General features: G+C 47.2%; 2 protein-coding genes and 1 long non-coding RNA gene across 3 annotated transcripts in view; 1 reads left to right on the top strand and 2 right to left on the bottom strand.

Moving 5' to 3' along the window:
- Window positions 1-8,913, bottom strand: part of LOC145362484 (uncharacterized) — a 36,494-nt gene extending 27,581 nt beyond the window's left edge. Inside the window, exons 1-2 of the mRNA XM_080218497.1 lie at window positions 7,740-8,913; window positions 3,768-3,935 (exon numbers count right to left, since the gene is read on the bottom strand). Coding sequence (XP_080074623.1) covers window positions 3,768-3,935; window positions 7,740-8,839 — 1,268 coding nt within the window. The 5' untranslated portion in view covers window positions 8,840-8,913. The remainder of the gene's footprint in view (window positions 1-3,767; window positions 3,936-7,739) is intronic.
- LOC145362451 (uncharacterized) overlaps window positions 1-21,244 on the top strand; it is a 59,530-nt gene extending 38,286 nt beyond the window's left edge. Inside the window, 3 exon segments of the mRNA XM_080218471.1 lie at window positions 17,320-17,994; window positions 20,487-21,165; window positions 21,168-21,244. Coding sequence (XP_080074597.1) covers window positions 17,320-17,994; window positions 20,487-21,165; window positions 21,168-21,244 — 1,431 coding nt within the window.
- On the bottom strand, window positions 8,925-11,045 carry LOC145362541 (uncharacterized). Its single transcript, XR_013889992.1, has 3 exons — window positions 10,971-11,045; window positions 10,507-10,595; window positions 8,925-9,167 (listed from the first exon to the last, which is right to left on the bottom strand). It is a non-coding gene; the product is annotated as an uncharacterized LOC145362541 (long non-coding RNA).
- Window positions 21,245-21,605: the final 361 nt, after the last annotated feature.

Here is a 21,605-nt window from a genome sequence, read left to right as displayed (position 1 = left end):
AGGCTCGAAGGGCTAGATGGCCTACTCCTGCTCCCATTTCTTATGTTCTTAAATATATGTAACACAGCTGCCTCAGTCTTGGCCCATTCTGACACATACGATGGTGACTGGCAGGTCAGCCAATTGGTCAGAATATTTAAAATGGCCAAGAATGAGGAAAAGAATGACAAGGGAGAAAAAATGTGAGTATGAGGGAAAGCTAGCTCGAAGTATAAAGACCGATAACAAATGGAGCACTGGCCATAGAGCAATAAAGCACAGAAACAGGCCCTTGGGCCAACTGGTCCAGGCCAAGCTCTGAACCTGTGCCTCAGAATTCCCTCCAGTAACTTATCCAGCACTGATGTGAGGCTCAGCGGCCTACAATCACCAGGCTTCTCTTTACTCCTTAAACAACGGAACAAGATCTGCCACACTTCAATCTTCCACAACTTTGCCAGTGGAAAGAAAGAAGCAAATCTCTCTTGAAGGGCCACTGCAATTTCTTCCCTAACCTCTCAAAAGATCTGAGAATACACTTTAATTAGGCCCAGGGGATTTATTTACCTTAATGCACTTTAAGGTTGAAGATTTCTCCACGAGTATATCTCCACTGCGTGGGTTTTCTCCGGGTGCTCTGGTTTCCTCCCACACCCCAAAGATGTGCCCTTAGGCTGACTGGTGTAACAAATTGTCTCTAAACTAGTCTCCCCTCAATCTGGTTTCCAATGTGGAGTGCCATAAGCATAGACAAGGGTCATGGGTGGAAGAGGGAACTCGCAATGTTAAAATGGGCAGCGTGGGCTCGTTGGGCTGAAGGGGCTGTTTCCTGGGCTGTGTTGTTCTTTGTTCTAAGTACATAAGAACATAAGAAATAGGAGGAGGAGTAGGCCATCTAGCCCTTCGAGCCTGCTCTGCCATTCAATAAGATCATGGCTGATCTGAAGTGGATCAGTTCCACTTTCCCGCTTTCTCCCCTTAATTCCCTTGTCTATCAGAAACCTATCTACCCGGAACTTAAATATATTCAGTGAGGTAACCTCCACCACTTGGCAGATGGAATACAATGTTGGCAAGTGTGAGGTTATCCACTTTGGTAGGAATAATAGTAGGAAGGACTACTACTTACAGGGCAAAAAGCTGCAGCAGGCGACGGTGCAGAGGGACCTGGGGGTCCTTGTGCATGAGTCGCAAAAACCCAGCCTGCAGGTGCTGCAGGTGGTCAGGAAGGCGAATGGGATGCTGGCCTTCATAGCGAGGGGGATTGAATATAAAAGTAGGGAGGTCTTGCTGCAACTGTACAGGGCACTGGTGAGGCCGCAGCTGGAGTACTGTGTGCAGTTTTGGTCGCCGCACTTGCGCAAGGATATTTTGGCCTTGGAGGGAGTGCAGAGGAGGTTTACTAGGCTGATACCGGAGTTGAGGGGGTTGAGCTATGAGGAGAGGCTGAATACACTGGGCTTGTACTCGTTAGAGTTTAGGAGGATGAGGGGAGATCTCATTGAGACGTATAAGATGATGAAAGAGATGGATAGGATAGAGGTGGAGAGACTCTTCCCGCTCAGAAAGGACAGCAGGACTAGAGGGCACAGCCTCAAGATAAATTTAGATCAGAGTTGAGGAGGAACTTCTTCACTCAAAGGGTGGTGAATCTCTAGAATTCTCTGCCCGTTGAAGTGGTGGAGGCTGCCTCGCTAAATATATTTAAGTCACGGGTGGATAGATTTCTGATAGACAGGGGAATTAAGGGTTATGGGGAGAAAGCGAGAAAGTGGAACTGATCCACTTCAGATCAGCCATGATCTTATTGAATGGCGGGGCAGGCTCGAAGGGCTAGATGGCCTACTCCTGCTCCTATTTCTTATGTTCTTATGTTCTTACTTCAACGGGCAGAGAATTCCAGAGATTCACCACACTTTGAGTGAAGAAGTTCCTTCTTGACTCTGATCTAAACTGGTCCCCCCACACCTCATTTTGAGGCTGTGCCCTCCAGTCTTGCTATCCTTTCTGAGTGGGAAGAATCTCTCTACCTCTACCCTATCCATCCCCTGTAATACGTATAAGTAATAGGTGTGTGGCCCAGTACATAACCTCTTATTCCTTTAGCACCTATGATACTCTCCTCAGTCAACAAGGGGGAGAAATATTCATTTAAAAACGCAGCGATCTCCTGTGGTTCCACACACAGATGGCCACGCTGATTTTTAAGGAGATCTATTCTCTCTGTAGCCACACTTTTATTCTTAATATAGCTACAGAGCCTCTTGGGATTTTCTTTAATCTTATCTGCCAGATCCATATCATACCCTCTTTTCGCCCTCCTGACTGCCCTCTGAAGTGTTCCCTTACACTTTGTAATCACATGGAGTGATTCACTTGTCCCTGTTCATCTAAACCCAACGTATGTTTCCTCTTTTATCTGAGCGGTGCCTCGATATTCCTTGTCAGCCAGGGAATCCCTGGCGACGTGACCTGATGTGGAGATGCCGGTGTTGGACTGGGGTAAACACAGTAAGAAGTCTGACAACACCAGGTTTAAGTCCAACCGATTTATTTAATAGTAAACTCACAAGCTTTCGGGTTAGCTCCTTCGTCAGGTGAATGGAGAGTTCTGGCCTCAGACAGAGCATATAAAGCACAGACAGTTTACAGATTACTGATTAGAATGCGAATCCTTACACCTAACCTGCTGTTCAAGTCTTAAAGTGGCTGACAATGTGAGTGGAAGGAGCACTGATCACAGTTTAAAGAGATGTGTATTGTCTCCAGACAGCACAGTGAGTGAGGTTTTGCAAACCCAGGCAAGTCACGGGGGTTACAGATAGTGCGACATGAACCCAAGATCCCTGTTGAGACCATCCTCATGTGTGCGGAACTTGGCTATCAGTCTCTGTTCAGCGACTCTGCGCTGTCATGTGTCGTGAAGGCCGGGCATTCGGCCTCTGACCTTCGGGTAAGCATTCAGATGTGAGGCTCTTTAAAGAGCATCAAGGTAGAGAAATCCCCAGCGCCTAATGAAGTGTATCTCAGGACATTGTGGGAGGCTAGGGAGGAAATTGCAAGTCCCCTAGCAGAGATATTTGAACTGACATCCACAGGTGAGGTGCCTGAAGATTGGAGGGTGGCAAATGTTGTGCCTTTGTTTAAAAACAGGGAAGCAAAGTTGTGAGACCGGCCAGTTAAGCAGAAAGAAACTCACTGACCCTCCCACTTCAACTGTCAGAGTGAACATATTTCAGTGCTGGATGTGATTAACAGCAGCAATAACAGCAGAATCCAACAATTGTAATCAATTATGAACTCGCTGGTGTCTCAACAGGGTAGATGATTGAGTGAATCCTTTCCCACAGTCAGAGCAGGCGAATGGTCTCTCCCCAGTGTGGACTCGTTGGTGTCTTCTCAAGTTGGACAAATCTCGGAAGTGCTTCTCACAATCAGAGCAGGTGAATGGTCTCTCCCCAGTGTGAACTCGCTGGTGTTTTTGCAGAGTGGATGAATCTTTGAATTTCTTTGTGCACACTGTGCAGATGAACGGCTTCTCCTCAGTGTGAATTCGTTGGTGTGTCAGCAGATGGGTTGAATTTTTGAATCCCTTCCCACAGTCAGAACAGATGAATGACCTCTCCTCGGTGTGAACCTGTTGGTGTCGCATCAGGTTGGATAACCATCTAAACCTTCTCGCGCAGAGAGAGCAGCTGAATTGTTTCTGCTCAGTGTGAACTCGCTGGTGTGTCTGCAGGTTGGATGACTGAGTGAATCCCTTCCCACACTGAGAGCAGGTAAACGGCCTCTCCCCAGTGTGAGCTCGCTGGTGTGTCAGCAAATCGGATAACTGATTGAATCTCTTCCCACACTCAGAGCAGCTAAATGGCCTCTCCCCAGTGTGAATTCGCTGATGTGTCTGCAAGTTGGATAACTGAGTGAATCCTTTCCCACACTCAGAACAAGCAAATGGCCTCTCCCCAGAGTGAACTCGCTGATGTATCTTCAGGGTGGATGAATGTTTGAAACCTTTCCCACATGCTGTGCAGGTGAATGGCCTTTCCTTCACGTGAATTCGCTGGTGTGTCAGCAGGTGGGATGAATTTGTGAATCCCTTCCCACAATCAGAGCAGGTAAACGGCCGCTCCCCGGTGTGAATACGTCGATGAGTTTCTAGTTTTGAGGGGGTTATGAATCTCTTTCCACAGTCCTCACATTTCCACGGTTTCTCCGTGGTGTAGGTGTCCTCGTGTCTCTCCATGTTCAACAATCAGATTAAGTTTCCGCACACTGGACACACATAGGGTCTTTCCTAGCTCCAAACGGGAATGTTTTTTCAAGCTGTGTAACTGGTTAAGGCTGGAACAATCAGTTCAAAGTGTGTGTGCTGATGCTTTTCGAGTCACACTGAGAATTAATAACTGATGAAGCTGATGGAGAAATAATTGTCTGCTCTATCTAGATTCAAAGGCCACTGATCTTCACTTTGCAATGAATCAACTGAAACTTTCAGATCCTGATGCAACGTTTGGTTTGAGATTTCTGGCTTAAATCCTCATTTCTAACATCTGTAAAAGAAGTTGACAAAAGTAATCAGCGTTAGTACAGGATAGACATTCAGAACAGACAATTCTAGTTTCTCTGGAGCATTTTTTCCCCCTTTCATTCCCCAAAAGCTGTAAGTTTCCATCTCACACATTGAGAGGCAATTCCCTAGTGGTATTATCGCTAGACTATTAATCCAAAATTCAGCTAATGTTTGGGGACCCAGGTTTGAATCCTGCCACTGCAAATGGTAGAATTTGAATTCAGTACAAACGTGGAATTAAGAATCTATTGATGATTGTGAAACTATTGTAGATTGTCGGAAAACCCCATCACTAATGCTTTTTAGGGAAGGAAATCTACCATCCTCACCTGGCATAGCCTACATGTGCCACCAAAGGCACAGTAATGTGCTGATTCACATTGCCCTCTGAAACGCCCCAGTAAACCAATCGGTTCAAGGGCACTGAGGGATGGGCAATAAATGCTGGCCAGCCAGCAATGATGTGGAGATGCCGACGTTGGACTGGGGTAAATACAGTCAGACAATTCACAACACCAGGTTAAAAGTCCAACAGGTTCATTTGGTAGCAAAAGCCAGCGATGCCCATATCTCATGAATGAAGAAAAAATAACTCTCCTTCCATTCTCATTCTGCTGGATATAATACTGAGCCTCCACAGGCTGATTGACAGAGCTGGGCCAAACTTTCCAGAGTCTACAACCTCCCTAGATTCACTCCCTTTCCCTTTCGTTGCAGCAAGTCAACAATTCCCCCAGAATGAGAAGAAATAGAAAGTATTTTACTCACAGATGTTGGTCTCTTTTAGGTATGGCTTGTTATCCAACTGACCAACAAAAGAGGACATTTCAGTCTGTCTGAAGTTCAATCTGCATTGTCACAAAGATCGCGCTCTGATTGGCTGGAGGGCCACAGTCCTTCCGGTCCTCCAACTCTTCCCATTGGTCAACAATTCAGCGTGCAGATCAGAGGGTGGGCTCTCCCCCGGAACATGCGCAGCTCCCCCTCTTCCTTGGACATGCGCAGTCCCGGGCCGTGGGGGAGGGGGAGATCACCGAGTGGCTTCTCGCTCTGGCCAGAGCCGCCAGCCGCTTGTCTGGAAACCTTGGCTCGAGGCGGGGCCGGGGGAGGGGAGCAACGGGTGGGGGCGGGGCTCCCGGGTCCGCACAGGCCCCGGCCTGCGCACTGGGACCCGCAGCCGTCACCGCGGAGCGGTGATTCCTATTGGTTGTTTCAGTGATGGCTCCGTTGTGACGTCACAAAGCGGAAGTTGGCCGGTGATGATGTAATTTAAACAATGTCTGAGGTCACCACTTGTTGCTCAGATCCCCTTTTCAGCCCAGTGCAACTTGGAGCACACTGTTAATTCACCGGCTGCTGGGTTACAGGTCCCTCACAGCTCTTACCACAAATTCATGATGAAATAATTTAAATAATGCCTGAAAACACTTTACTTCTTGGTCTGACCCCTTTTTCAGCGCAGTGCTATTTGGAGTATACCATCAGTGCATCAACTCTTGGGTTGCAAGTCCTTACAGTTCTTATCACAAATTTATGATGAAATAATTTAAACAATGCCTGAAAACACTTCTTCTTCATCAACTACCTACCACTGTTTCTTGATTGATTACAGCTTCGGGTATCTTAATCGCTGAACACCAGCCAGTCCTGGAATAAGTTTAATTCTAACTCATTCTAAGTAAATATTCTCACCCGGCCCTCTGTTGAGACCCTGCTAAGCAGCTTTAATGGTTCATTGTAGCACAAACTGAGCAGTCATAGGAATGTGGTCAAGATAGTCCAGTCCCATCATGCCTCACATTCAATCTGCAGTCCTTCAGTTATGACAGTATATGTGCCTGTATGTAGCTGTCTTGGCTATTGTCAATCCCGACACTGCCATTTCGAACGACTACAATGCGTGAGATGTAAATACGCCCACCGTGTTGTTAGGGAGGTATTTCCAGCCACACATTCCAGATTTCCTCTGGACTGTAGGTGGATACCAGATTGATACATTTCATTCAACCACACCCAAGCTGAGTTATTCAAATCTCTTTATTGTACAGAACAATATATTCACAATATCTTTAACACAGAATTTAAACATTCCAGTTTTGATTTCAAGTATTAAGATATTCTGTTAGTTTTTTTTATTGTCGATGTCAGGCCTCTGTTGTTCTCCTTGGAACAAAGGAGGTTGAGGGGAGATTTGACAGAGGTGGACAAAATTCTGACAGGTTTAGATAAGGTGGACAAAGAAAAGCTGTTCCTATTAGCTGATGGGAAAAGGACGGGGTGGGGGTGGGGGTTGGGAGGCTGGGAACACAGATTTAAGGTTTTGGATCAGAGATACTGGGGAGGATGTGAGGAAGAATATTTTGATACAGCGAATTGTAATGACCTGGAACTCACTGCCTATGAGGGAGGAGGAAGTGGAGACAATAAACAATTACAAAGGAAAGTGGATGGGCATTTGGGGGGTTTGAAACAGAAATGCTGACTAAGTATCTCTGAACTTCCTAATACCCTGTCACTCTGTGATCCTTGTGAAATTTGAAACCAGGTGTTCGCAACAAGACTCAAAGAGCATCAGCCCACTGGAGCCAAAGTTGTGAGACCGGCCAGTCCAGCAGAAGGTTGTGAATCTGTGGAATTCCCTGCACAGTGAGCCGTTGAGGCTACCTCATTGAATGCTTTTAAGGCAAGGATAGATGAGATTTTAACAGTAAAGGGATTAAGGGCTATGCTGAGCAGGTAGGTAAGTGGAGTTGAGTCCACAAAAAGAACAGCCATGATCTTATTGAATGGCGCAGCAGGCTCGAGGGGCCAGATGGCCCACTCCTGCTCCTAGTTCTTATGTTCTTAAAGTCACCCTCTGCCCCTCCCCAGTGACCAACTGTAAGAATGAAAAAAAAGCAGCCCTTGACATAAGACAGCAGAAACAATAACTGCAGAATCCCACCCCTGGAATCACTCATGGTGTCTCAGCAGGGCGGACAAAGTTCTTAATCCTTTCCCACACTGACAGCAGGTGAATGGCCTCTCCCCAGTGTGAACTCGCTCATGTATCTGCAGGCTGGATGACCGAGTGAATCCCTTTCCACACTGACAGCAGGTGAATGGCCTCTCCCCAGTGTGAACTTGCTGGTGTTGCAGCAGGCTGGATGAGTCAGTGAACCCCTTCCCACACTAACAGCAGATTTACAGCCTCTCCCCAGTGTGAACTCGCTTGTGTGACTGCAGGCTGAATGACCGAGTGAATCCCTTTCCACACTGAGAGCAGGTGAATGGCCTCTCCCCAGTGTGAACTCGCTGGTGTCTCTGCAAGTGGGTTAACTGAGTGAATCCGAATCCACACTGAGAGCAGGTGAATGGCCTGTCCCCAGTGTGAACTCTCTGGTGTCTCTGCAAGTGGGATAACTGGTTGAAACTCTTCCTGCACTGAGAGCAGGTGAACGGCCTCTCCCCAGTGTGAACTCGCTCATGTATCTGCAGGCTGGATGAGTCAATGAATCTCTTCCCACACTGAGAGCAGGGGAATGGCTTCTCCCCAGTGTGAATTCGCTGGTGTCTCCGCAGATGGGATAACACAGTGAATCCAGTTCCACACTGAGAGCAGGTGAACGGTCTCTCCCCAGTGTGAGTTCGCTGGTGTTTCTGCAAAGTGGATAACAGAGTGAATCCCTTTCCACACTGAGAGCAGGTGAATGGCTTTTCCCCAGTGTGAACTTGCTGGTGTCTCTGCAAGTGGGACAACTGAATGAATCTCTCTCCACACTGAGAGCAGGTGAATGGCCTCTCCCCAGTGTGAACTTGCTGGTGTCTCTGCAAGTGGGACAACTGAATGAATCTCTCTCCACACTGAGAGCAGGTGAACGGCCTCTCCCCAGTGTGAACTCGCTCATGTATCTGCAGGCTGGATGAGTCAATGAATCTCTTCCCACACTGAGAGCAGATGAATGGCCTCTCCCCAGTGTGAATTCGCTGGTGTCTCTGCAGTTGGAATAACACAGTGAATCTCTTCCCGCACTGAGAGCAGGTGAACGGTCTCTCCCCAGTGTGAACTCGCTGGTGTCTCTGCAAAGTGGATAATCGAGGGAATCCCTTTCCACACTGAAAGCAGGTGAATGGCCTCTCCCCAGTGTGAACTTGCTGGTGCCTCTGCAAGTGGAATAACTGGTTGAATCCCTTCCCACACTGAGAGCAGGTGAATGGTCTCTCTTCAGTGTGGATGCGCCGATGAGCATCCAGCAGAGATGGGGCTCTGTATCTCTTCCCACAGTCTGCACATTTCCATGGTTTCTCCATGGTGCAGGTGTCCCTGCCTCTCCCTTGGGTGGACAATCAGGTGAAGCCTCGCCCACACACAATACGTGTACAGTCTCTCCCCACTGTGAATGGTGTTATATTTATTCAGGCTGTGTAACTGGTTAAAGCTCTTCAGTCAGTGCTCTGGAACACATTCACTTGAATTTGGCAGTGTGTTGATGCTTTTCCAGTCACACTGATGTTTGAAATCTTTTCAAATCTCTTTCCGGATTCAATGGCCGATGATATTCAGATCCTGAGGAATATGACTCTGCCAGATCTAGATGTGACATTTGAGATTTCAGCCTGTGATTCCTCTTTCAATATCCTGTAAAACAAATTGATACAAGTCATCAGTGTCAGTACAAGATAGAAATTCAGAACAATTCTAGTTTCTATGCAATTTTTTTTTCCTCTCTCATTCCCCAAAAGCTGTAAATCTCCATCCCACACACTCTCCCTCCATTCTCACTCTGCTGTATCTAATATTCGCCCTCCCAATTCTCCTGAAGGTGCTGATTGACAGATCTATGCTCAATCAGGCTCACTGCTTCCTGTCCTGGAGACTCACAGCTGAAAATCTCCATGCAGGCTGCCAGACAGATCTACGCCGATATGACTGGACTGAAAATGTGTGGAATATACAGACTGGATTCACTTCCTTTCCCTTCAGTTGCTGCAAGTCCCCAATTTTTCCCAGAATGAGAAAAGAAATGGAAAGGGGGAAACATTGATTTCCTCCCAGATGTTGCACATAGAAGGAAGTTTCACTCTGAAGCTCATTGGCCGACTTCTGCATTATGACTCTTTCTCAAAGACATTGACATCCTTTGCTCCCTCAGCTTGACACATTTATTTGTCTGGCTAAAAGGATGGTCTCTTTCCTAATGTTCACAATTAAAGGGCTGGTTTCCCTCGGAGACGGCTGACATTTAAGAGAATAATAAATTATTCGAGGACAGAGATATGCCGAGTGTTGTTAATATTGTGGATCTGATATACTATTTATGGTTCTGTAACAAAGTACATTTAGTATTTCTCATCTTGTAATGAGGTTCTGTAGCTCTGTATGTTTCCACTCATCGAGTCATTACAGCACAGAAGGAATCCATTCAGTAACTCAAGTCCATGCTGACTTCTGTCGAACAATCCAGTGAGTCCCATTCCCCTTCTATATTCCCTTTCCCCTGCAAGTTTATGTCCTTCATGTGCCCATCTCATTTCTGAAATATATTAAAGGGGACAGTATACTAATACAGGACAGAGACGTGTCTGATATTTTTATATGGCAGAGATTAGATATATTATTTATGGCTCTGTAATAAAATGCACTTATCTGGTTGTGTAACATTGGACTGGAGTGACATTATATATGTGGACAAATCTCTTCCCTCAGAGAATTGTTAGTATCTGGCTTCCTCTCCATGGGGACCAGTGGAGGCATTGAATATCTTCAAGGATGAGTTAGCCAGTTTTTGAATGACAAGGGAGTCAAGACTTATTGGAACAGGCTGAAAAATGGAGAGAAAGCTCAGATGAGGAAGGATTTCTTCACTCAAGAATGTGGTGAAGTTTTGGATCCCATTTTTGCAAATCCTTCCACGACATTATTGTTTCCTATTTCCAGTCACACAAGTGTTTGGATCTTTATCTACAGACATACTTACATTCAGGTTCTGATGAAAGGAGTGGACTCTGTCAGGTTTTGATCTGATGTCTGGTTTGAGTTTGCCTTCAAATTTTGTCATCAAATTTCCTGTAAAAAAGATCATCACCGTCAGTCAAGAATGGAAATTAAGCGAGGAACGTTTCTCTTGGGGTTGAGTTTTCTGAGTGTAAATCCTCCCCCTCTAACTCCCTGTAAAAGGAGGTTCCAAACAAAGTCCCTCCCTGTCAGTCCCGGATAGAAATTCACAACATTCTCTCCTCCTGCTGGCAGGGAGCACCGCGCATGCGCAGCGCTTCCCTCAAGATGGCTGCCGTTAACTCGGGGCCTCCAACTCCGGCATCTGTGCTCGCGGTCCCCAATGGGACGAAGGCGGCACCCAGCAGTTATTACTCGGGGTTTCCTGTCTCCACTGGGTGCTGATGAAGCCTCCCCACCCACCCACCCACCCACCGCCTCCATTACCCTCCAGAATCAGCCGTTTCCCTGGAAACCCGGAGCCGATAAAACCGCCTTCCCGCGAGCGCAGCAGCAACACCCACTGCGCATGCGCTTCAGATCTACAGTGCGCATGCGCGCAATCTGCTCCGGGGCGAGGGCTTATTCTGGTACGCTGTGAATGCTGGGTAAGATAGCCGCCATTGAAGGGTGCTATTGCATCAAAATAATCATGTTTTGTGATTCAATTACGATTGAAGCTAAAGCAGCAAGGTATAAAAGTTAAATAACTAACGCAGCAGCTAGTGTCAACAGGCAGCACAGCTCTGTCCTGAGTTGAGTTAGTTGCAAAACAAACGTCTACACCTGAAGATGAACTCCTTGGAGTGTCAGCTGGTGTAACAAACTGATGATTTACCATCCACCCCCCTCTCCACACACACACACACACACACGGACTTGACAATAAGACTGAACTCCTGGTTGATCAAATCCTTTGAACTTTTAAATATGTTGACAGAAGGGGAAAATGAATAAATCTATTTACACACATAACATATATGAATGGTCTCTTTCTGGTGTAGCTGTGCTGCTGTAAATAGGATAACTGACCACTTACATTCCAGAACTGACTGGGTCAGCACTGCCCTATTTCCAAGACCAACATTGAGGGACAACACAATGGTTAGCACTGATGTTGCACAGCACCAGGGACCCAGGTTCTATTCCCAGCTTGAGTCACTATTTGTGTGGAGTTTGCATGTTCTCCCCGTGTCTGCGTGGGTTTCCTCCCACAGTCCAAAGATATGCAGGTTAGGTGGATTGGCCATGCTAAAAATTGTCAGGGGGACTAGCTAGAGTTAATGCATGGCTTATGAGGATAGGCATGGGTGGGATTGTGGTCGGTCCCAACTTGATGGACTGAACGGCCTTCTTCTGCAGTATAGGATTCTGTGATCCTTGAAAAGTTACGAAATTAACTGCATCACTGCAAATAGTTTTATTTCTAAAACTGTATGGGAATTCCCAGCTGACACTATTGAGTCAAGGAAACTTTGTTAATTTTAAAAATGTCCATGAATACTGCAGAGGCTTCTGCAACTCTTCCAATGTTTTTTTTGTTAACTCAGATTTTTCATAAAGAGAATTGAACAATCATTTGAAAGGAGAAATAATGCATGTTTTTATGAAGGGGAATGATATTAAGACTGATTACCGGCCGCCATCTTTATAGGAACAATGTACAACAGAGCGCATGCGCTGTGAGCCTGGACCAGTTACCAACTCTCCCGGATTGGACTCGAGTCTCCAGCAATTTTTTTATTTGTCTATGGGATGTGGGAGTTACTGGCTGGGCCAGAATTTATTGTCCATTCCTAATTATCCTTCAACTGAGCTAGGCCATCTCAGAGGGCATTTTAAGAGTCAACCATATTGCTCTTGATATATAGTTAGGCCAGACCAGATAAGAATGGCAGATATTTTTCCTAATTCATTCACACTGTGGGTGTCACTGGCTGGGCCAGCATTCATCACCCATTCCTATTTGCTCTTGAACTGAGTTTCGGAGGACATTTTAAGAGTCAACCACATTGCTGTGGATCTGGAGTTATGATGTGGATATGCCGGCGTTGGACTGGGGTAAACACAGTAAAAACACAAATAACGCAGTTATTTGTCACAAATAAACCTGTTTGGACTCTAAACTGGTGTTGTGGGATTCCTTTCTGTTTTACCCCAGTCCAACGCAGGCATCTCCACATCATGATCTGGAGTTACACATAGGCTAGATCAGGTAAGGACAGCAGATTTCCCTCCCTCGAAGGCATTAGTGAATGAGATGGGAGGATTCATGGTGATCACTAGGCTTTTAGTTCCAGATTTTAATTATATTCAAAATTCACCATACCATTCACCATAGGATCATAGAATCCCTACAGTGCAGAAGGAAGCCATTTGGCCCATCAAGTATGCACTGACTCTCCAACAAAGCAGCTTCCCTGACCCACTTCCCAGCCCTATCCCTGGAACCATGTGCATTTCGCATGGCTAATCCAACTAACCTACACATCTTTGGACTTTGGGATTCAAACCTGAATCTCTGGAAAATTGTCCAGAGATTAAAAAATATACTTTTTTGTAATTGTTGTTTGAATATTACTTTTCACTGGCTGTTAAAATACTGACAACAGATAAAGATTGTTTGGTTGACTGTCAGTCATTATCCTGTAAAGTGATGAGTCTTTTTGCTTTTCAGTTGGCCTAGGAAAGCAGTGTGGGATTGATGTGTTGACTGATGAGTGGTTGAGAATGGGGGCAATATAAAAGATGTGATAAAATGTCCAGGAACTCATTGAATCACAGTTGGCGATTATAGAGGAGAGAATGTTGTGAATTTCTATCCTGGACTGACAGTGATGGTTTCTGTAAATTTACAGGGTGCTGGAAGTAGAGGATTGACAGACGGGAAACACAAATCAAACATCACAATGTGATCTGACTGAGTCACTCAACACAACAGGACCTGAATGTCAGCAGAATCTGAATGTGGAATGTTACAGGTTTGTTGATTCTGTCAGAGAGCAAATTTCAGGTCTTTCTGTGACTGGAAAAGCCCAGAGATTCACAAATCCTGGTTAAGAAGCACCTCTACTCAGGATGGTAGAGGTTTGGAACTCTGTCCTACAGAAGGCAGTTGATGCTAAATTAGTTGCTCCCTTTAAATCTTGAGATAGATAAATTTTTGTCAAACCCTCTTCAATCCCTCTCCAAATCCCCCTCAGCCCCATACCCCCCTCACTGCCCAAACCCTCTCCAATTCCCCTCCAAAGTCCCTCTCAGCTCCATACACCCCACCACTGCCCAAACCCTCTTCAATCCCCCTCCAAATCCCTCTCAGCCCCATATCCCCTCACTGCCCAAACCCTCCTCACTGTCCAAACCCTCGTCAATTCCCCTTCAAAGTCCCTCTCAGCCCCGTACCTTCCATTGCCCAAACCCTCTCCAATCCCCCTCCAAATCTCTCTCAGTCCCGTACCCCCCACTGCCCAAACCCTCTTCAATCCCCCTCCAAATCCCTCTCAACCGTTCAAAATAAAACCTCACAATCAAAAGAGAAATGAGAGAGGGAGAGCACGAAAATCCACACTCCCATCCTGAAGTGGCTGCTGCACAGTTTATTGAACCACTGAATCCAGCCACTTAAACCCTGTTGGGGAATGCAAAAGGGCTCCTGAGAATTAGTCCTTGAAGTGAGGCCTAGTCACAGAGGCTGCATTATACCTCAGCTAGAAAGAACAAATCTCCCTCTCCCCAGTTAACCAGAACAATCCTCTCCATCCACACCCACAAATCCCAGCGCCCTGTCTAAAAACACAAGCAGGACTCTGGGATTGAGACCAAGCCTTTCCCCCAGGCTCAGGAATTTGAATTTCAGCTCCCTCTCCCTCCTGAGTGCTTTACAGTGAGAGGGAGAGAGAGAGAGACTGAGAATGTTACAATCTGGATCCCACAAGGAATCTCACACTGCAGGAGGACACCCCCACCCTCAGAGCCTCTGTCTCTGTCCCCAACCCCCGTTCACTGAACCTTCGACACTCCCCACCCCTTCTCCATTCACCCTGTTTCTCTCTGCTACCCCACCCTCCTTCTTCCACTCCATCTTTTTTACATTTAAATTGTGGGGCATAGTCACAGTGCGAGAAATGTGGGGTGGGGGTGGGGTGGGGACAGAGAATGAGTGCGCAGCAAGATCCCACATATACACAGCCTGAACAGGGCCAGATACAAAGTAATATTGCCAGGATTGGGGTCAAGTGAGTGGGAAATAAGGGAATCAGACATCTTCCTCTCTCTCCCTCTCCACATGAGACCCCACCCCCAGATTCTGTATCTTTTCTCACCCCCTCACCGCAACCCCCACAAGCCTCACCTTTTGCTGTCTTTTCCTATTTTCTCCGCACTCTGCCCCGCCTTTTTCCCATGTCTCCACTCTCCATCTCTCTCCCCGCCTGTCTGTGTCTCTCCCCCCACTGTCTCCCCCCGCCAATCGAATATTGTAATGAAGTTGCATATATTAGGTAAAAAATGTGGTGTTTGCCCAATATAAATATTGAAAAGAAATGCTGAGAAAACTAAAATAAATCATCCAGCATTGAGTGTTTAGAAAGCCTGTGTCTTTGGGATTTGAAACTGCAGAAAGCAGGCTGCAGAAGACAACTTTACAACATTTGTGTCCAAAGCAGCAGCCAGAATCCCAGCAGCAAAACAGGCTCTGAATTGGACCAATGGTTTTAAAACTAACTCTCAAACACACACAACCAACAGACAGTTTCATTTTACAGATATTTAATTTACGCTTTGCCACCCACCAAAGGGTTAACCTGTTTGTGACTAATTACAAAGCCGGGCTACTTTAACCCCAGGGTTTCCGGCTCCAGGCCCCCCCAGCCCACAATCTAATCAGAACTGGTTCATCCGAGAGCCGGGGGAAAGGACAGAGTCTGGAAACACACCCCCCCACCCCACCCTACCTCCCCCTCTCCCTCCTCCAGTCCCTGGAAAGAGCTAAACTCCCCTCTTTAACCTGGTAACAAGCTGTGTCCATCCCCTTAGGGAGAGACTTTCTAAAATCACCCTCCCAGCATTGATTTATTTTTATCGATCAGTCACACCATTGTGGGCTTCCTGAGACTTTTCTCCAGAGACTGGGAGCTGGGCACTGACTCCACACAAGAGACCACTCCCACCCCCTCCCCTCACCCTCCCCCAGATCCTGTGTCTCTCACTGTCACACCCCACAAACTTCACTTCTTGTGGTCTTTTGCTCATTCTCAGCGGGGAGGAAGAGAGGAAAAAATGTCCTTAGAAACTAGAATTGTCTGTTCTGGATTTCTATCCTGTTCTGACACTGCTGACTTGTGTCAACTTGTTTTACAGGACATTGAAAGAGGAACCAGAGGCCAAAATCTCAAACGTCAAGTCTAGATCTGGCAGAGTCATATTCCTTGGGACCTGAATATCATCGGCCGTTGAATCTGGAAGGAGATTTGAAAAGATTTTAAACATCAGTGTGACTGGAAAAGCATCAACACACTGCCAAATTCAAGTCAGAGTGTTCCAGAGCACTGACTGAAGAGCTTTAACCAGTTACACAGCCTGAATAAATATCACACCATTCACAGCAGGGAGAAACTACACGTGTTATAGAACATAGAACATAGAACATTACAGCGCAGAACAGGCCCTTCGGCCCACGATGTTGCGCCGACCAGTTACAAAAACAATGACCCTCTAACCTAAACCAATCCCTTTTTGTCCATAAACCTATCGATAGATCTCTTAAATGCCCCCAAACTAGGCGCATTTACAACCGCAGCAGGCAGGGCATTCCAATCCGTCACCACCCTCTGGGTAAAGAACCTACCCCTGACGTCCGTCCTATAACTACCCCCCCTTAATTTAAAGCCATGCCCCCTCGTGCTAGCTTTCTCCATCCGAGGAAAAAGGCTATCACTGTCCACCCTATCTAAACCTCTAATCATCTTATATGTTTCAATAAGATCCCCTCTTAGCCGCCTTCTTTCCAACGAAAACAACCCTAAATCCCTCAGTCTCTCCTCATAGGACCTCCCCACCATACCAGGCAACATCCTGGTAAACCTCCTCTGCACCCTCTCCAATGCCTCCACATCCTTCTTGTAATGTGGGGACCAGAACTGCACACAGTACTCCAAGTGCGGCCGCACCAGAGTAGTGTACAGTTGCAACATGACGCTGCGACTCCTAAATTCAATCCCCCTACCAATAAACGCCAAGACACCGTACGCCTTCCTAACAACCTTATCTACTTGATTCCCAACTTTCAGGGATCTATGTACACATACACCTAGATCCCTCTGTTCATCCACACTATTCAAAGTCCTCCCGTTAGCCCTATACTCGACACATCTGTTGCTCCTACCAAAGTGAATTACCTCACACTTCTCCGCATTAAATTCCATCCGCCACCTCTCGGCCCAGCTCTGCAACCTATCTAAGTCTCCCTGCAGACTATGACACCCTTCCTCACATTCTACCACACCTCCGACTTTGGTGTCATCATCAAATTTACTAATCCACCCAACTATACCCTCATCCAGATCATTAATAAAGATTAAAAACAACAGTGGCCCCAAAACAGATCCCTGAGGCACACGACTCGTAACCGAACTCCATGATGAATATTTACCATCAACAACATTATGTGTGTGGGTGAGGCTTCAACTGATTGTCCACCCAAGGCAGAGGCAAGGACGCCTGCACCATGGAGAAACCATGGAAATGTGTGGACTGTGGGAAGAGATACAGTGCCCCATCTCTGCTGGAAGCTCATCGGCGCAACCACACTGGGGAGAGGCCGTTCACCTGCTCTCAGTGTGGGAAGGGATTCATGCAGTTCCCCCAACTGCAGAGACACCAGCGAGTTCACACTGGGGAGAGGCCGTTCACCTGCTGTGTGTGTGGAAAGGGATTCACTCGGTTATCCCACTTGCAGACACACCAGTGAGTTCACACTGGGGAGAAGCCATTCACGTGTTGTCAGTGTGGGAAGGGATTCACTGATTCATCCAGCCTGCAGATACACCAGCGAGTTCACACTGGAGAGAGACCATTCACCTGCTCTCAGTGTGGGAAGGGATTCACTGTGTTATCCACTTTGCAGACACATCAGCGAATTCACACTGGGGAGAGGCCGTTCACCTGCTCTCAGTGTGGGGAAGGATTCACTCAGTTATCCACTTTGCAGACACACCAGCGAGTTCACACTGGGGAGAGACTGTTCACCTGCTCTCAGTGTGGGAAAGGATTCACTCGAATATCCGAACTGTGGCTACACCAGCGAGTTCACACTGGGGAGAGACCGTTCACCTGCTCTCAGTGTGGGAAAGGATTCACTCGAATATCCCACCTGTGGATACACCAGCGAGTTCACACTGGGGAGAGGCCATTCACCTGCTCTCAGTGTGGGAAGGGATTCAGAATTTCATCCCAGCTGCTGAGACACCAACAAGTTCACAAGTGATATTCAGGGTTGGATTCGGCTGTTACTGTTTCAGGTCTCAATTACATCCAGGACTGCATTTTGTTCATTCTCACAGTTGGTCAATGGGGAGGATCAGAGTATTTCTGCTCGGCTGGCTGGTCTCACAACCATGGCATGGTACATTGGGGTGACCATGCAGACGCTACGTTAACGGACGAATGAACACCGCTTGACAATCACCAAGCAAGACTGTTCTCTTCCTGTTGGGGTACACTTCAGCAGTCATGGGCATTCGGCTTCTGGTCTTCGGGTAAGCGTTCTCCAAGGCATCCTTCATGACGCACGATAGCGCAGAGTCGCTGAGCAGAGACTGATAGCCAAGTTCCGCACACATGAGGATGGCGTCAACTGGGATCTTGGGTTCATGTCACACTATCTGTAACCCCTATGACTTTCCTGGACTTGCAAAATCTCACTAACAGTCTGTCTGGAGACAATACACATCTCTTTAACTTGTGCTCATGCTCTCTCCACTTACATTGTACCTTTAAGCTGTAAAGTCTGGTGTTTCAATCACTATTCTGTGATTGAGTTTGTGTCTTTATATGCTCTGTTTGTGAAAAGATCTCCCAATCACCTGAAGTAGGAGCAGCAAGCGCTGGAAAGCTAATGGTGTTTGCTACTAAATAAACCTGTTGGACTTTAACCCGGTGTTGTAAGACTTCTTACTATTGGAATATTTGATGCCTTAGCTAAAAAAGATATGTATCCCATATCCGTTCTTAACCACTTTATCAGTCTGGTCCTGCTGTCTTCAGGGGCTGATGGACATGCACCCCAAGATCCCTCTGGTCCTCTGTACTTCCTGGTGTCCTATTGTTCATTGTGTATTCCCTGCCTTGTAGTTTTTTCAAAATGCATTTTGAAAAAATGACATTTTGGGGTTAAATGACATTTGCCACTGTTCTGTCCATCTAACCAGCCAGTCATACCGTCCTGTAACCCAAGGCTTTCCTCTTCACTATTTACCACAACACCAATTTTTCTATCATCAGCAAACTTACTGATCGAACCCCCACATTCATGTCCACAGGAAGCTCCGCGCGGACATTGATACAAGACTCTGATTGGCTGGAGGACCAGCGCCATGCGGTCCTCCATGCGTTGCCATTGGTCAATCTCCCGCATGAGGACAATGAGGAGACGGAACCCGAACTCACGTGGGGGTGGGCGGGGCTTTGACCGCCAGCCCTGAGCTGGTGTCCAATCCGCAGTGTTTTGCTTCTATTACCTTGGCCCTGTCGCGGGGCCGGGGGCGGGGGGGCGGGGGCGGGGGCGGGGGGGCGGGGGCGGGGGCGGGGGGGCGGGGGCGGGGGCGGGGGGGCGGGGCTCCTGGGTTCGTGTGCCCGGGCGTGCGCACTGAAATCCTAGGACGTCACCGCGGAGTGATTCCTATTGGCTGATTCAGGCAGTGCTCGATTGTGATGTCACAATACGGAAGTTAGCCAATGAGCTTTAGAAGACACTTCCTCCTCTGGGCAACATCTGGGAGGAAATCAATGTCTCCCCCTTTCCATTTCTATTCTCATTCTGGGGGAAATTGGGGACCTGCAGCAACTGAAGGGTAAGGGAGTGAATCCAGTCTGTATATTCCACACATTTTTAGTCCAGTCATATCTGTCTGGCAGCCTGCATGGAGATTTTCAGCTAGTGGCGTTTGCTACCAAATAAACCTTTGGACTTTAACCTGGTGTTGTAAGACTTCTTACTGTGTTAACCCCAGTCCTACACCGACATCTCCACATCCAGGACAGGAATCAGTGACAGTCAATCAGTCTCAATCATCAACTTCAGGAGAATTGGGAGGGTGAATATTAGATACAGCAGAGTGAGAATGGAGGGAGAGTGTGTGGGATGGAGATTTGCAGCTTTTGGGGAATAAGAGAGAAAGAATGTTCCATAGAAAGTAGAATTGTCTGTTCTGAATTTCGATCCTGTACTGACACTGATGACTTGCATCAACTTGTTTTATAGGATATTGAAAGAGGAATCACAGGCTGAAATCTCAAATGTCAGGTCTAGATCTGGCAGAGTCATGTTCCTTGGAAGCTGAACATCATCAACCATTGAATCTGGAAGGAGATTTGAAAAGATTTCAAATATCAGTGTGACTGGAAAAGCATCAACACACTTCCACATTCAAGTGAGAGTGGTCCAGTGCACTGACTGAAGAGCTTTAACCAGTTACACAGCCTGAATAAATATCACACCATTCACAGCAGGGAGAGACTGTACATGTATTGTGTGTGTGGACGAGTCTTCAACTGATTGTCCACCCAAGGCAGAGGCAAGGACGCCTGACCATGGAGAAACCATGGAAATGTGCGGACTGTGGAAAGAGATACAGATTCCCATCTCTGCTGGATGCTCATCGGCGCAGCCACACTGGGGAGAGGCCATTCATCTGCTCTCAGTGTGGAGAGGGATTCATTCGACTCCCCCACCTGCAGTCACACAAGCGAGTTCACACTGGAGAAAGGCCATTCACCTGCTCTCAGTGTGGAAAAGGATTCACTGTGTTAACCACTTTGCAGAGACACCAGCGAGTTCACACTGGGGAGAGGCCATTCACCTGCTCTCAGTGTGGGAAGGGATTCAACCAGTTGTCCAATCTGCAGACACACCAGCGAGTTCACACTGGGGAGAGGCCATTCACCTGCTCTCAGTGTGAGAAGAGATTCACTCGGTTATGCGACCTGCAGGCACATCAGCGCATTCACACTGGGGAGAGGCCGTTCACCTGCTCTCAGTGTGGGAAGAGATTCACTGTGTCATCCACCTTGCAGAGGCACAAACAAATTCACAATGGGGAGAGGCCATTCATCTGCTCTCAGTGTGGGAAGGGATTCATTCAATTGTCCAGCCTGCTGACACACCAGCGTGTTCATACTGGGGAGAGGCTGTTCATCTGCTCTCAGTGTGGGAAGGGATTCACTCAATTCTCCAGCCTGCAGACACACCAGCGTGTTCATACTGGGGAGAGACCGTTCACCTGCTCTCAGTGTGGGAAGGGATTCACTCGACAATTCCACCTGCGGACACACCAGCGAGTTCACACTGGGGAGAAGCCGTTTACCTGCTCTCAGTGTGGGAAGGGTTTCAGTCAGTTATCCAACCTGCAGAGACACCAGCGAGTTCACATGGGGAGAGGCTGTTTACCTGCTGTCAGTGTGGGAAGGAATTCACTCAGTTATCCCACCTGCTGAGACATCAGTGAGGTTACACTGGGGAGAAACCTGCTCAGTGTATAAAAAGGGTTCAGAGTTTTATCACAGCTGCTGAGGCACCAACAAGTTCACAGAGATTGGATTCGGCTGTTATTGTTTCTGCTCTCAATTACGTCCAGGACGGCATTTTGTTCATTCTCACAGTTAGTCAATGGGGAGGGTCAGAGGGTTTCTTTCTGCTGGACTGGCCAGTCTCACGACTTTGCCTCCAGTGGGCTGATGCTCTTTGAGTCTTGTTGCGAATACCTGGTTTTAAATTTCACAAGGATCACAGAGTGACAGGGTGTTAGGAACTTTAGAGATATTTAGTCAATATTTCTGTTTGAAACCTCCCCCCCGAAAATGCGCATC

Source organism: Carcharhinus amblyrhynchos, unplaced genomic scaffold (assembly GCF_965287045.1).
Source record: "Carcharhinus amblyrhynchos unplaced genomic scaffold, sCarAmb.v2.hapA scaffold_38, whole genome shotgun sequence".
In the NCBI taxonomy this organism is placed as follows: domain Eukaryota; kingdom Metazoa; phylum Chordata; class Chondrichthyes; order Carcharhiniformes; family Carcharhinidae; genus Carcharhinus; species Carcharhinus amblyrhynchos.
Note: the sequence above shows the minus strand (reverse complement) of the source record. Positions and strands in the feature narration are given on the sequence as shown.